The 12,272-nt window shown below is 37.4% G+C and overlaps 1 protein-coding gene across 1 annotated transcript in view; it reads left to right on the top strand.

The window, feature by feature from the left end:
• The window catches only part of MYO3A (myosin IIIA), a 108,986-nt gene that overhangs the window by 23,450 nt on the left and 73,264 nt on the right, over positions 1-12,272 (top strand). The window contains exon 4 of the mRNA XM_032182655.1: positions 1,631-1,730. Within this exon, the coding sequence (XP_032038546.1) occupies positions 1,631-1,730 (100 nt within the window). The remainder of the gene's footprint in view (positions 1-1,630; positions 1,731-12,272) is intronic.

Below are 12,272 nucleotides of genomic sequence, written 5' to 3'. Positions count from 1 at the left end.
CACATTCACAATCCCTGGTATTCATGGGGGATTTCAACCCTAATATCTGTTGTGGGGACAGCACAGCAGGACATAGGCAATCCAGGAGGTTCCTGGAATGCATTGACGGTAACTTCCTTTTCCAAGTGAGAGAAGAGACAGTGAGGAGAGGTGACCTCCTCAGCAGTGACCATGAAATGGTGCAGTTTGGGATCCTGAGAGCAGTGAGGAAGGAGCACAGCAAGCTCGCTACCCTGGATTTTGAGAGAGCAGACTTTGGCCTCTTAAGGGATCTGCTTGGTAGAGTACAATGTGACAAAGCCCTGGAGGGAAGAGGGGCCCAATAATGCTGGTTAATATTCAATGATCACCCCCCATTCAAGCTCAGGAACAATGCAATCCAACAAAGAAGAAGTTTGGCAAAAACACCAGGAGGCCTGCATGGGTGAACAGATCACCTGGGAGGGATACAGAGAAACCATCCGAGCAGCTAGGGTTAACAAAGCTAAAGCCCTGCGAGAATTAAATCTGGCCACAAAGATGATCAGAGAGCTGAAGTGCCTCTCCTATGAAGACAGGCTGAGGGAGCTGGGACCGTTCAGCCTGGAGAAGATTCCAGGAAGACCTTATGGCAACCTTCCAGTACTCAAGGAGGTCTACAGGAAACCTGTGAAAGGACTCTTTGTCCCAGAGTGTAGTGATAGGACAAGAAATAATGGTTTTAAACTTAATTAAAAAAAAAAAAAAAAAAAAAAAAAAAAAAAGTAGATTTAGGTTGGAAGTTACAAGAAGATTCTTCACTCAAAGAGTGGTAAGGCCCTGGCCCAGGCTGCCCAGAGAAGCTGTGGAAGCCCCATCCCTGGAGGTGTTCAGGGCCTGGCTGGGGCTTTGGGCAACCTGGTTTGGTGAGAGGTGTCCCTGCCCATGGCAGGAGGGTTGGGACTGGGTGATCTTTAAGATCTCTTCCAGTCCAAGCTATTCTATGATTCTATGTAATTCAGGCAAGGTAAGTTAAGGTAAATTCATCAGTTTGTTTCATTTTTAATGGAATGGAAATTGATTTCTGACTGATTTATTTTCTAAATAACTATAGTTCTGCATGAAAATTGTTTTTATTTTGAGAAATTGCAGAAATATACCCAGAATGCTGTTCAATTTATGTCTGGCTCCAAGATATTTTTTTAATAGCAAAATGATCATTGGTCCTAGTGAATTCAAATGCCTCCACAAGAAAAAAAAAAAACAAAACAGCTGATCAAGTGTCTTTCTTTCTCATTGTCTTTTAATCAGAATTTGACTTCCTGCATTGGAATTGCTGATAGGCTTTAGCAGTTTTCTTTAAGTTTATACTCTAAAGATGTAATAAATAGCATATATTCATAGTTCTTTTTTTCTGCTATTATCTTAAAATTTCTATTTGACAGAAAGTTAAGCAATTAAAAATATCTATTACTCATGGTATGCCAAGAGTTTTTCCTGTAAGAATGACATCTCTGTGGTTTTGGATTATATATATTATATATATTATACATATATATTTGGATTATGTATTTTTTTTTCTCATAATTATCTGCTACTTTTAGTTTCTGCAAATGTAATATAGAGGTCAGAGCTGTTAGTAAAAATATCATGTTTACATCTCACATTCCAGGGACTTCAGCATTTGCATGAAAACAAAACTATCCACCGTGATATTAAAGGAAATAATATCCTTTTGACCACTGAAGGAGGAGTCAAGCTCGTGGATTTTGGTATGTTACATTATTTATATATACGACCAATGTTGTACATTTGAAGCATGGAAAACAGAATAGAGGAAACAAAACAGAAAAGATGAGTTATATTAGCTTTTATTAAGACTTTGAATTCTTTTTTAAAAATCACTTGGATAGCGAGTCAGTTTTGACTGGATAGAAATAAATTATTTACAGACAGTGTTTTTAGAACTTTGGCTTTTCCAGCCATTTTACTAATGCCATTTAAAAAGCATGGGTAAAGAGTAAGTTATAATACATTGTTAGTAAGTGCCAAGTGCTTCAGGGCAGGCATAGTAAGTAAAGTGACAAAACAAGTTAACAGGGCTCAAAATAAGGTTGGTGTTTAGATCCTCGAGGACCATGTGCTGATTCAGTGAGTTTAGAAACTGATAGCCAAAAGCCTTACTTTTAACTGAGAGGACTTAGAACTTAACAGAAATTGTGAAGAATGGGACAGTTCCACCTCAGTCATGTATACTTAATTTGTTTGATTTGAAATGAAACAAGGGATGCCACCTGAATGCAGCAAAAGGACATATATTATGTAGGTAATTCCCACTTTCCAAATCCTGTGAAGAGTAATGGATTAATGTTTGCAAGTCTGAACCTAAAACATTATATAAAAGGCTCTGCTCAAGTCTGTTAGATCTTAAATGATTCTTGAATGCTGTCATCTGGTTTCACCACCAGAAGGCAAGAAGCGGTGACACAGGTAAATGATGCTACCAACTATTTCTCAGACATAACACAGTGGTTTGCCTTAAAAGTTTGACTGTTGTTTTATTTAAGGGGATTATGAATTTTTTTCAGTACTTCTTATTATGAACTGTTATTCTATGGTAGTGCACTGTCTTCGAATGATTTAATTTAATTTATAGGTCACTACTTCATAGTACAGCAGCCCACTGTAAATATCATGATTCCATTCAGAAGATGGAAAATCTTCATTTTCCATTACCCTCCTATCTTGTTAATGAGATTTATTTAATTGATACATAACAATTGTTTAAACTAATCATGGGATTTTAACTCCCATTAATCTAGTGTCTTCCTGCCAGTAGATTGTATTTGTACAAACCTCCTACTTCACACACAAAATCTGCACAACTATTAGGGTTACTAATTCTGAAAATGTAGGTTTTTATGTTCATTGTTATTACTCAGATAAAATTTTCAGTTGCGAAGCCTCAAGATCTCATAAATTATTTGCCATACAGTTACTAGTATTTTCTGATTGTCTGGAAGTTTAATGTGAGGTAAAATCAATGTTTTTGCCCACAGGTTTTTAATGTGTCACAAATGCTATTTTTTAAGGTGCTGAAGGCAATTAGAGCTGTGGAGGATCAATACTTTTGAAAATTAAATCACTTATGCAAATGTCAAAATGTACAAGCTTTAGGGGTGAGGACCTCAATTCTTTGTTTGTCAGTTACTGAAATCTACTGCTAAGTCTGTAATTAAAAAATAATTTTAAAATCTTGTGGGAAAAGAATTGCGATGCTAAAGCATAGAGGAGAATGTGTAATAAACATGCATATGTGCACACACATTTACGTCGGTTGAATAAGGGCCAGTAGTCCTTCTAAAGGAAGCAAAATAAGTTCCTTCTAAAGGAACTGCACCCTACTTTAGGAATAAATAGAAACTTTATCTAGTTTTGTTTGTTTGTTTGTTTGTTTTGTTTGTTTGTTTTTTCCCTAAAGCCAATCTCAAGCCAATAATGAGTATTTTCAAATGGGAAAAACTTATGCAGTCTTTGCAAAACCATCAGGGAAGACCATTCACCCTTCAGGCTGATGTTTAAGGTATTCAGCTGGGATTTGGGAGATTTGTGTCCTCTACTTAAGAGGATTTAAAACCACATTAATCAGATTTCAAGAGTATTTTTTAGCCAGGAATGTGATTTGATTAAAATCTCTCACGTTGACACAGCTACAGACTGTTGCATATAAGCGTTTATTAGATCAGGGACTGAAACTCATTGCCACTTCTTTTTTTTTTTTTTTTTTTTTTAACACTAAATAAACCTGTGGCTTATAATGATACAGGCTACATAATGATATAGATGCATGGACACAATCTCTTTCTACGTCTCCCAGTAGGTACTTAGTGGAAACAACATTTTTTGTTTTAGGTTAACCAATTATTACGTAGGGCGAAACAGACAAAAAACCATGAAACAACACCACAAATAATCACACAGCCCTTTCTAAGCCTGCAGCTTTTCCATTATGTAGAGGGAAATGAAGACAGTGGATTCAGGGCTCCTTTAACCAGGAAAAACTTGACAGCAGAAGTGAGCCCTTCCCAAGATAATTCTGGTTGCACTGTTCTCCTACATGCTGGTTGATGATTAGATGATCCTGAAGAACCCTTTGCTCTCCTCCCTTGATACTGCTTATGCTGGTTTGTATTTAAAGAGGTACATAAAACCCATATCTGAAAAATTGACCTGTGAAGCTTTATGGAGCACAATAAAAAAAAAAAACGCATGTTCTTCATCTGTATGTGTTGAGTGGTCATATTGAACTTGCATTGTTGTGTCACTTTTTTGCTCTGAAGTACTATTAGGAGCTTCTAAGAGTCACAAGTAAAAAACAAACAAACAGTTAACCTTCAATGAAACAAGTCAACTTTGACTTTTCTTTTCTTTGTTCTTTTTCTACTCACTGAACTTTAGTTATGAAATGTACCACCACTGTGAGTCCTTTCTTGTGCAGCAGCACTGACTTTTTAGAAGCTTTATTTTGTGACACAATTCATACACATTGCCTTATGGTTGTTGCGTCCTAGGCATTTATGTATGCTGTGACCATGGTTTCTGAACACTGCACAGTCTGCAATAGATGACCTTCACAATGCTATACAAGGAGTTAGATTACTATAATTTCCAGCTACAGACTGCGGATCCAAAACCCTAAGAGAGACTGAGTTGCCTGATGTAATACAGAAAGTCTATGCAAAAGCTCTCCCAAAATCTTAACAACAAACTTAAAACAGTCTTAACCGTTAGCCTTTCATAGGCATATTGATAGTTGATGAGATAAGAAAGACTTTGAAAGAATACCATGGCATTGCCTCACCCAGATTGTTTTGAAGAGTGAAATTTTTGCTTTCGCTCGAAGGTCTGCTGCAATATTGCTTAATCTGTATAGAACTCATCCCAGTATTATTCTCAGGTCTCATAAACACCTTAATCCCAATAGAGGAATTAATGATCAGAACACGGTAAGTGAGTTTATAGTATCTACATACCAATGCTTCTGGAGATAAATTGCTAATCGAGGAGTTAGCAGATAGGTGTTTTAATTTAAATTGTCCAATCTAGACGTTTGGAATACTGTTACCAGGGAAGCATCCTCTCTCCTCACTTCCATCCAGTGTGATAACTTGGATCAACAGAGATAAACAAAATCATTCTTTTTGACTACACATAATGAGAAGTACCCAAGGGGATCAACACTACAGTTTCAGTCCCTAAATTCATTAAACTTCTAGATACATTACAAAATTTGTATTTTCCTCTGTGAGAAAAGAAGGTTGACTGAAGGCAATTTAACTACCTGAATATATGTGGGAATTAGCTGTTTAGCTGTTCTGGAGGAAAACCTTTAGGGAAGGATGTTACACCTGAGAATCTCAACAATTATGCTTCAAGTTTCCCTCTGCTGTGTCAAAACAAATAATAAATAACTGAACTTTTTTTCAAGTGTAACTGCCATGTTTTCGGTATAGGATAGAGACTTCATAGAAAAATAAACATTAAGATAAAAATAAATGTCCTGCAGCCCTTTAAAGGATGACAGCTATATAGTATTAAATAAAGAGTTGGAGACAGACAAGGTGTGAAGCAAATCCCCTTTTTATAAATATTCTTAATTACATTCACAGCTGCTCACTAGTTTTCCATGAAGGGAATGTTTTTGTTCTCACTTTTTAGAAGTCCTTTGTATATGTTTCTCAGATTTCTGGTTGCTTGCAGTTGATTCTTTATTGTTAAAGAGGCAGTTTAAAAAAAAATAAAATAAAATTACCCACTAAAGATGCAGATAAGCACTTAATAAATTTTTTAGAAACTTCTATGACATAAATCCAAATGAATTAAATCTTAGATAACTTCTGAAAGTCTTGTGACCACTCTATCTGCAGTTTGTTCTGCCTAAATATCTTTCAGTGTCTGACCTTGTTTCATCAGTTTAAAAAGACACTTGCCTGAAGTTACTTGCATGCATAGCATACCTCATCTGTAATGAAAATTCATATATTCATCTGCATCTTACAATGTGTGACCAATTTCATAGAGAGCTGGGTGTATAACATCTGCTTATGCTGACAAATACTTGCTTCTTTGAATAGTCCCTCTCAATTCAACTTCATTTCTTGAAATCAGGATGCTTGAAATTTCTTGAAATCAATCAGGGTTTTTCATGTATTAAATACAGTTATTCTAAGACAGAATTCCCATTCCTTTGGAAATTCTGAAATGTCAAAAAATGTGCTGTTCCAAAATTGAGAGAAAATAAACTTAGCTGTATTATTATTAGTGTTTAATTTTGTTCTGACAAAGACCAGTTTCATTTCCAAAGATTTGATGTATTTCTTAAATCCCCTGCCCTTCCAGTGAGTCTGGGAGTTTGTAAGTCAGAGACTTTCATGCTTATATGTTTTTGAAAGAAGACGATCCTAGAGGTCAGCAAGCTAGACAGGTTGATGATGTGTGGAGAATCACGTGTGAGGAAAGAACCGTTCCTATCCCAAAAGTTTTGAAACATCTAAGTCATGGGGCAAGTGATTTTTTTAGCTAAAAAGAGGAGAGTGTAATACTGATGGAAAATTCCTCTTCAGCTGTGTTTTTGAGGGTTGACCTTGCAGGATGAGAGTCTTGAACAAGAGCAGAAGTAGCTTATACTTCTCTGGGACTGCTGAAGCCTGCTGTCACAGACTAGAAGAATCTCAGGATGAGCAGCTGTTGCCTTGGAAATGGCCAGAAAAGAACATATAAATTGTACTCTACCACTTAGATTTTCAGTACCACTGTTCCTTGCTGAAGATCATGCTTGCCCATGCATCAGATGAAAATTCATACCACGTGTAATTGAAGTTACCCCATGTTGAAGTTACTACCATGAAAGGTCGTTGAAAAAACAGCTGAGAAAGTTGAGGGGAAAAAAAAAAAGACAGAGGTTAAACCTTCTTCTCTGGAATTATTTAAGCCTGTTTCTAACCACAAGAGATCCCATGACTCCCCCAGTTCACCTGGTATTGTCACTGGGAGAAAGGGAATCTCAGAAAGGACTGGTAATATCCATTTTCAGTTTCACTAATGTTATCTAAAAATCTCTATGGAAGTCTGTGGCTGAGCAATACATAGGAAGTTTCCAAGTTTGCTATGGGTAAAGCAGGTTCCAGTGGAAGACATGGAAAGAAGGTAATGCATTCTCACTGCTGCTGGCAGATGGTGGAAAATTACAAACTGTTCTGCACGCAGTTAATAGAATAATGACTTCAAGGGTTTCTTTAGCACTGTGGATAAAGAGATCACAATTTGCATAATTAAAACATGTATTGCAACATTAATAAAGTATATTTATAATGAAGATATTTTTTTTTTGTATTTCAGACATGCTTAGTTCGTATTTTTCTGCTTTTTCTTCAGAAGAAGTTTTGCACTTAAAAGTTGTGCGTGAATATTGTCTTGGCATTCCAAATGCAGTTTCGGATATCCTACTGTGCATGTAGCTGACACGATTTTAGCATGGATGTATAGTAGCCTAACAGATTAGCCTAACAGCAGGTTTAACTGGAGTATGACTCATTGGGGAAAAAGTAGATTAGGAAAGAGAATACTGCATTACTTTTAGACATATTGGAAAGTGGCATTACTTTGATTAATACTTGAACTATTTCTTCTGTGTAGAATGAAAGCTCAGATAAACAGAGGTCAGCTTTTGTGTGAACTATTTCTTCCACATAGTTTGGAAACTGCAGATAAATGGAGGTCAGCTTTGTTTGAAATGTAATAGGGTTTTTATTTTGCCATGGAGAAAATGATCACTCTTCTTTTAAAGCCATTTGAAGTCATCCAAAGTTAAGAGCCAACAAAATCTGAAGTTTACATTTCTGGATGGCTTTCTTACTATTCAAAATTACAATTCTGTGAAACAAGCCAAATGTAGGACATGGACTTTTTGGTAGTGTATTTTTAATGAATTAATTTCTGCTTTAAAATGCATATATAATTTCATTTAGGTAATACTAAATGAAGGTATTCAGTTCATTTCATAATTCAGTTTAGTTCATAAATTAAATTTCTTGGTTATTTCCCATCCCAAAAGAATTTGTAGTAATTCTGTCAGCATTCTCTGTTATGATTCCGTAGTGGTATGCTACTGCTTTTCTTGCAGATTATGAAATATTGATACTGCTTTACTATGATTAGTGATCAGAAACAGCTGGTCACTATAAGTCAGGTTGCATGGGTGTTTTTTTATGTTTTGTTGCATGATATTTATGCCTATTCTGATGTAGAAATATAGCCAAAATCTCTAAAATTCACTGACTATATTAAACAGGTTAAGTGTTTTTGAAGTGTAGATGAGCCAGCATTTGCTATAATGAAAAACCAAGAATAATAAAATCAGCATGTCCAAAATATTAGGGCCAATCTCAAAGTAATTAATAAGCCCATGGTAAGACTTCAGTTTAATAGATCTGCTTAATTACTCACTTCTTCTGGTTTACTGATGCATGAAGGAGGTTTCTGTTGGTCCTGTGGGGAAAGTATCTAAAATCATGGGTCAGAGGTTGGAGAGGGAACCACAGCACTGAGTCTTTCATCGTGACACCTCACCAGCTCTCATGTTCCCTTGCTGTGACACAGTGCTGTGTCACTCAGAGCCCAGTACCTCTCCCTGCCGTGACCACGCTTGGTAGTTTGTTGACTGATCACAGATCAGTCTAGCAAGCCTTGTGTGACACATGGCATTGCAGAGGGACAAAAGGCTTACAGCACTGTACTGCAAATGCTTGCAGTGTGGGTTAGGCTGCATGGATTGCAAGTTGAGAGCCACCTTGTGTGCTCTCATACCATTGGGATAGGTTGGAAAGTCAATTATGAGTGATCGAAGCTGGAGTACTGAGGCATTTTGGGAAAGGTTGCTTTAATCTCTGTCCTTTTTAATATATTATAATGATTTCCAGCTTTGCATGTCCTGCTGACATTGAAGAGGTACGCAGCATGACCTTGAGTAGTTTTCCAAACTTCTGTAGATTGCTTGTCCTAGAGTAGTCAGAATACCCTATTGTGTTTCCTTCTTCTTGCCCTGCATTAGCTATAAATGCTGTATGAATCATTCTGCAAAAAATGAAACAATTAATTAAAATAATTTCATTTGAATGTATTCAAAAATAAAAATCTTTCTGCCTTTAGCTTACTTTAAGCAATGAGTCATAGCAAGACTTGTATTTGCCTTAGTCATTCTAGCATGCATCCATAATAGAGCTGTCTGCTTCACTGGTTCAGATCAAAAACGAGCTATTATTGTGTTGTCATTTCTGCATACCATATAGCATGACACTCACATGTTACTTTTAAAAAGCATTTACTAGACATCTTCTATGATGTCTCAAAAGTTTAAAAAAAAAATAAATAAATAAAAAAAATGAAGAAAGCTTTCTTCATGAGCAGATTGTCAAAGTGCTTTGAACCCAATCAAAGTAGTAATTCCAAATTTTTCACACCAGGGTCAGCAGGGATAAGATGGATTGCATTGACGTGAGCTGTGGAATATTTTCTTTGTTGAATGTTTAATTCTTTGTCAAAGGCTTAGTCTTTACAAACTTATTTTATGGGCCATGGGTGAATGAAAACCTTTGTGCTGTCCAGTAAAAACAAAAATAAATCACGTGGCCAAATACTGTACCCAGAATAAGCTGTTCACTCGGTCTTTTGTGTTTTTTTTCCCTACTAATTCACATAAAGTTGTCACTTTTAAACATTCAAGAAGCTTGACATAGAATGCTGGTGTCAAATGTCACAGAAGAATGAAGAAAAAAAATATCCCTTTCTGGCCAGCAAAGACTTCTTGGTTTTCACCAGGGTCACAAAATACACATCTCTTGAGCCCTTTTCTTAGTCAGCCCAGACTGTTTTGTGTCTGAGTATGGCAAGAATGAAGAAAGCCTTTCTTTTATGAAGAAAGGCTGAGAGACCTGGGTCTGTTCAGCCTGGAGAAGAGAAGACTGAGAGGGGATCTCCTCAGTGTATATAAATATCTGAGGGGTGGGGGACAGAAGGATGTAGCCAACCTCTTCTCAGTGGTTTGTGGGGATAGAACAAGGGGCAATGGCTGCAAGTTAGAGGGCAGGAACTTCCGCGCTGACATGAGAAAGAACTTCTTCATGGTGAGGGTGACGGAGCACTGGAACAGGCTGCCCAGGAAATTTGTGGAGTCTCCTTCCCTGGAGATATTCAAGGCCTGTCTGGATGCCTACCTGGGCAGCCAGCTCTGAGGAACCTGCTTTGGCAGGGGGGTTGGACCCGATGATCTTTCAAGGTCCCTTCCAACCCCTACAGTTCTGTGATTCTGTGAAGAAGGACCATCTGGAAAGTATGCTGCAATGTTCTTTTTTTTTTTTTTTTTTTTTTTAGGTGATTAGGTGAGGTAGTTCTAGAATTCGTTGAAAGTCTCAATTTGAACTGACGTATTTTTGTCCTTAGGTGTTTTAAATATTCTGTCACATCAGCATGGGTATTGCTAGTAACCCAGATAATCTTAGCAGGTAAACTATGTCATTCATATAAGGAGAAAATCTCCTGCGTTTTTTTTGTTTTATTTTTTTCTTCTCCATTCATAGAGCAAAAATCCCTTTTGGGTCTCAAAAGTGGCAGTCAGCTTGAATCCAAATATGTAAGGAAGGCAACATCTAAGAAGGAGGACTTTTCTCACCAGCATACTGCACCAGATTGTGTCTAGCTGCACAAATCCCTAAGGCTCCAGAGAAGACCAGTTCTCCTGATGAAATCCACCTGGCCAATTGTGCATCAGGAAAACAAATGTTCCTGTGCATCTCTTTCAGGAAACCAGCTGAAGCCCTGAAGCATGAGATTTGATTAGAATCATTAGCCTTGTGCTGAATTGAACTGTCAGGAGCATGCGGAGGGCAGCCCATGATCACCTGCTCTATCTAGGGACTTGGAGAACTGGTGCAGTCAGAATTGTAGGCTTAGGGATGTTCAAATATGCCACCACACCATCCTGCCCAGTCTCCTGTAATACAAAAGTCCTCATATTTCTTAAAGAAGCTGTATTAAAACTTTTCATTTATAAAAGATTACTTTTGTCACAGGTGTAGTGAATGTTGTGCTTTTTTTTTTAGGTCACTGATTGCTGTTTTATCATCTGTATGTACCCTATAATGATTCTGTATCTGATTTAGGATTTTCATTTTGTTCTCTATACTTAAAAGTGCCTTTTCTTCATCTTTAATCCATGTGGTGAATTTACTGGGAAAGCCACTGGACTTTGATTTCTTTAGTTCTCTGTGTACATGACCTATATTTTTATATTATATATTCATTGTTTTTTATCCCCCATTTACTCCATGTCTCTTAGTATTATGTTAAACACCATGGATTTTTCAACTCCTATGCAGTTCATGTACATGGTCTTCCTGGATGCTAAGCTTTTGATCTTTCTGGATTTGTAAAGGGCTGTTTGGTTAGCTTTTGGACATGCCCTATTTTAGTTAAAGATTTGCATCTGTAATGTGTGTTTTCCTGAGTGTTTGGGAAGGTCTAGTTTTCCAGTTTCCTTGTCTTCGTAATCTATTTCATCATTAAAACATCACTTGCATTAAGGCAATATATAAAGGCAGGGGATGTGGTTACAAAGGACATGGAAAATGCTGAGGCACTCAGTGTGATCTTTACCACAGTCTTTACTTGTGAAACTTATCTTTGGAAATTCCAGGTCTCTGCCACCAGTGGGAAAGTCTTGAGCAAGGAAAAACCTTTGGTAGAGGAGGATCGGGTTAGTGAGCATTTAAACAAAGTAGATGTACACAAGTCCATGGGACCTGGTGGGATGGACCCGTGAATGCTGAGGGAGCTGGTCAATGCCATTGCAAGGCCACTCTTGATAATCTTTGAAAGATCTTACAAATCAGGGAAAGTTCCTGAAGACTGGAAGAAAGCTATTGTCACTCCTGTCTTCAAGAAGGGCAAGATGGAGGGTTTGGTTCACAGTCCTTTTTAGGAGGAAAAGTCACACAAAGGGGATTCTTTGTTAAGGGAATGGACACTGAAGGCACAAATGAAAGCGGGTTGTGGAAGAAGTAGCCAAATGCAGTGAGATACATAGTGTGTAGGCCCTTTGAGGTGGCTTGTGTGTTTTTATTTACAGATGTAGTGGCTAGAGTGCAAGAAATGCAGTCTCCCTGCTGTGTGCAAAATGTCAATTTAGCAGAATTTGCTGGGGCTCTCAGTTCCCCCATTAACATCAACCAGTACAACGTGCATACTTCTGTCACAGAGCA

The sequence above is a fragment of the Aythya fuligula genome, chromosome 2 (assembly GCF_009819795.1).
Source record: "Aythya fuligula isolate bAytFul2 chromosome 2, bAytFul2.pri, whole genome shotgun sequence".
Taxonomy (NCBI): domain Eukaryota; kingdom Metazoa; phylum Chordata; class Aves; order Anseriformes; family Anatidae; genus Aythya; species Aythya fuligula.
Note: the sequence above shows the minus strand (reverse complement) of the source record. Positions and strands in the feature narration are given on the sequence as shown.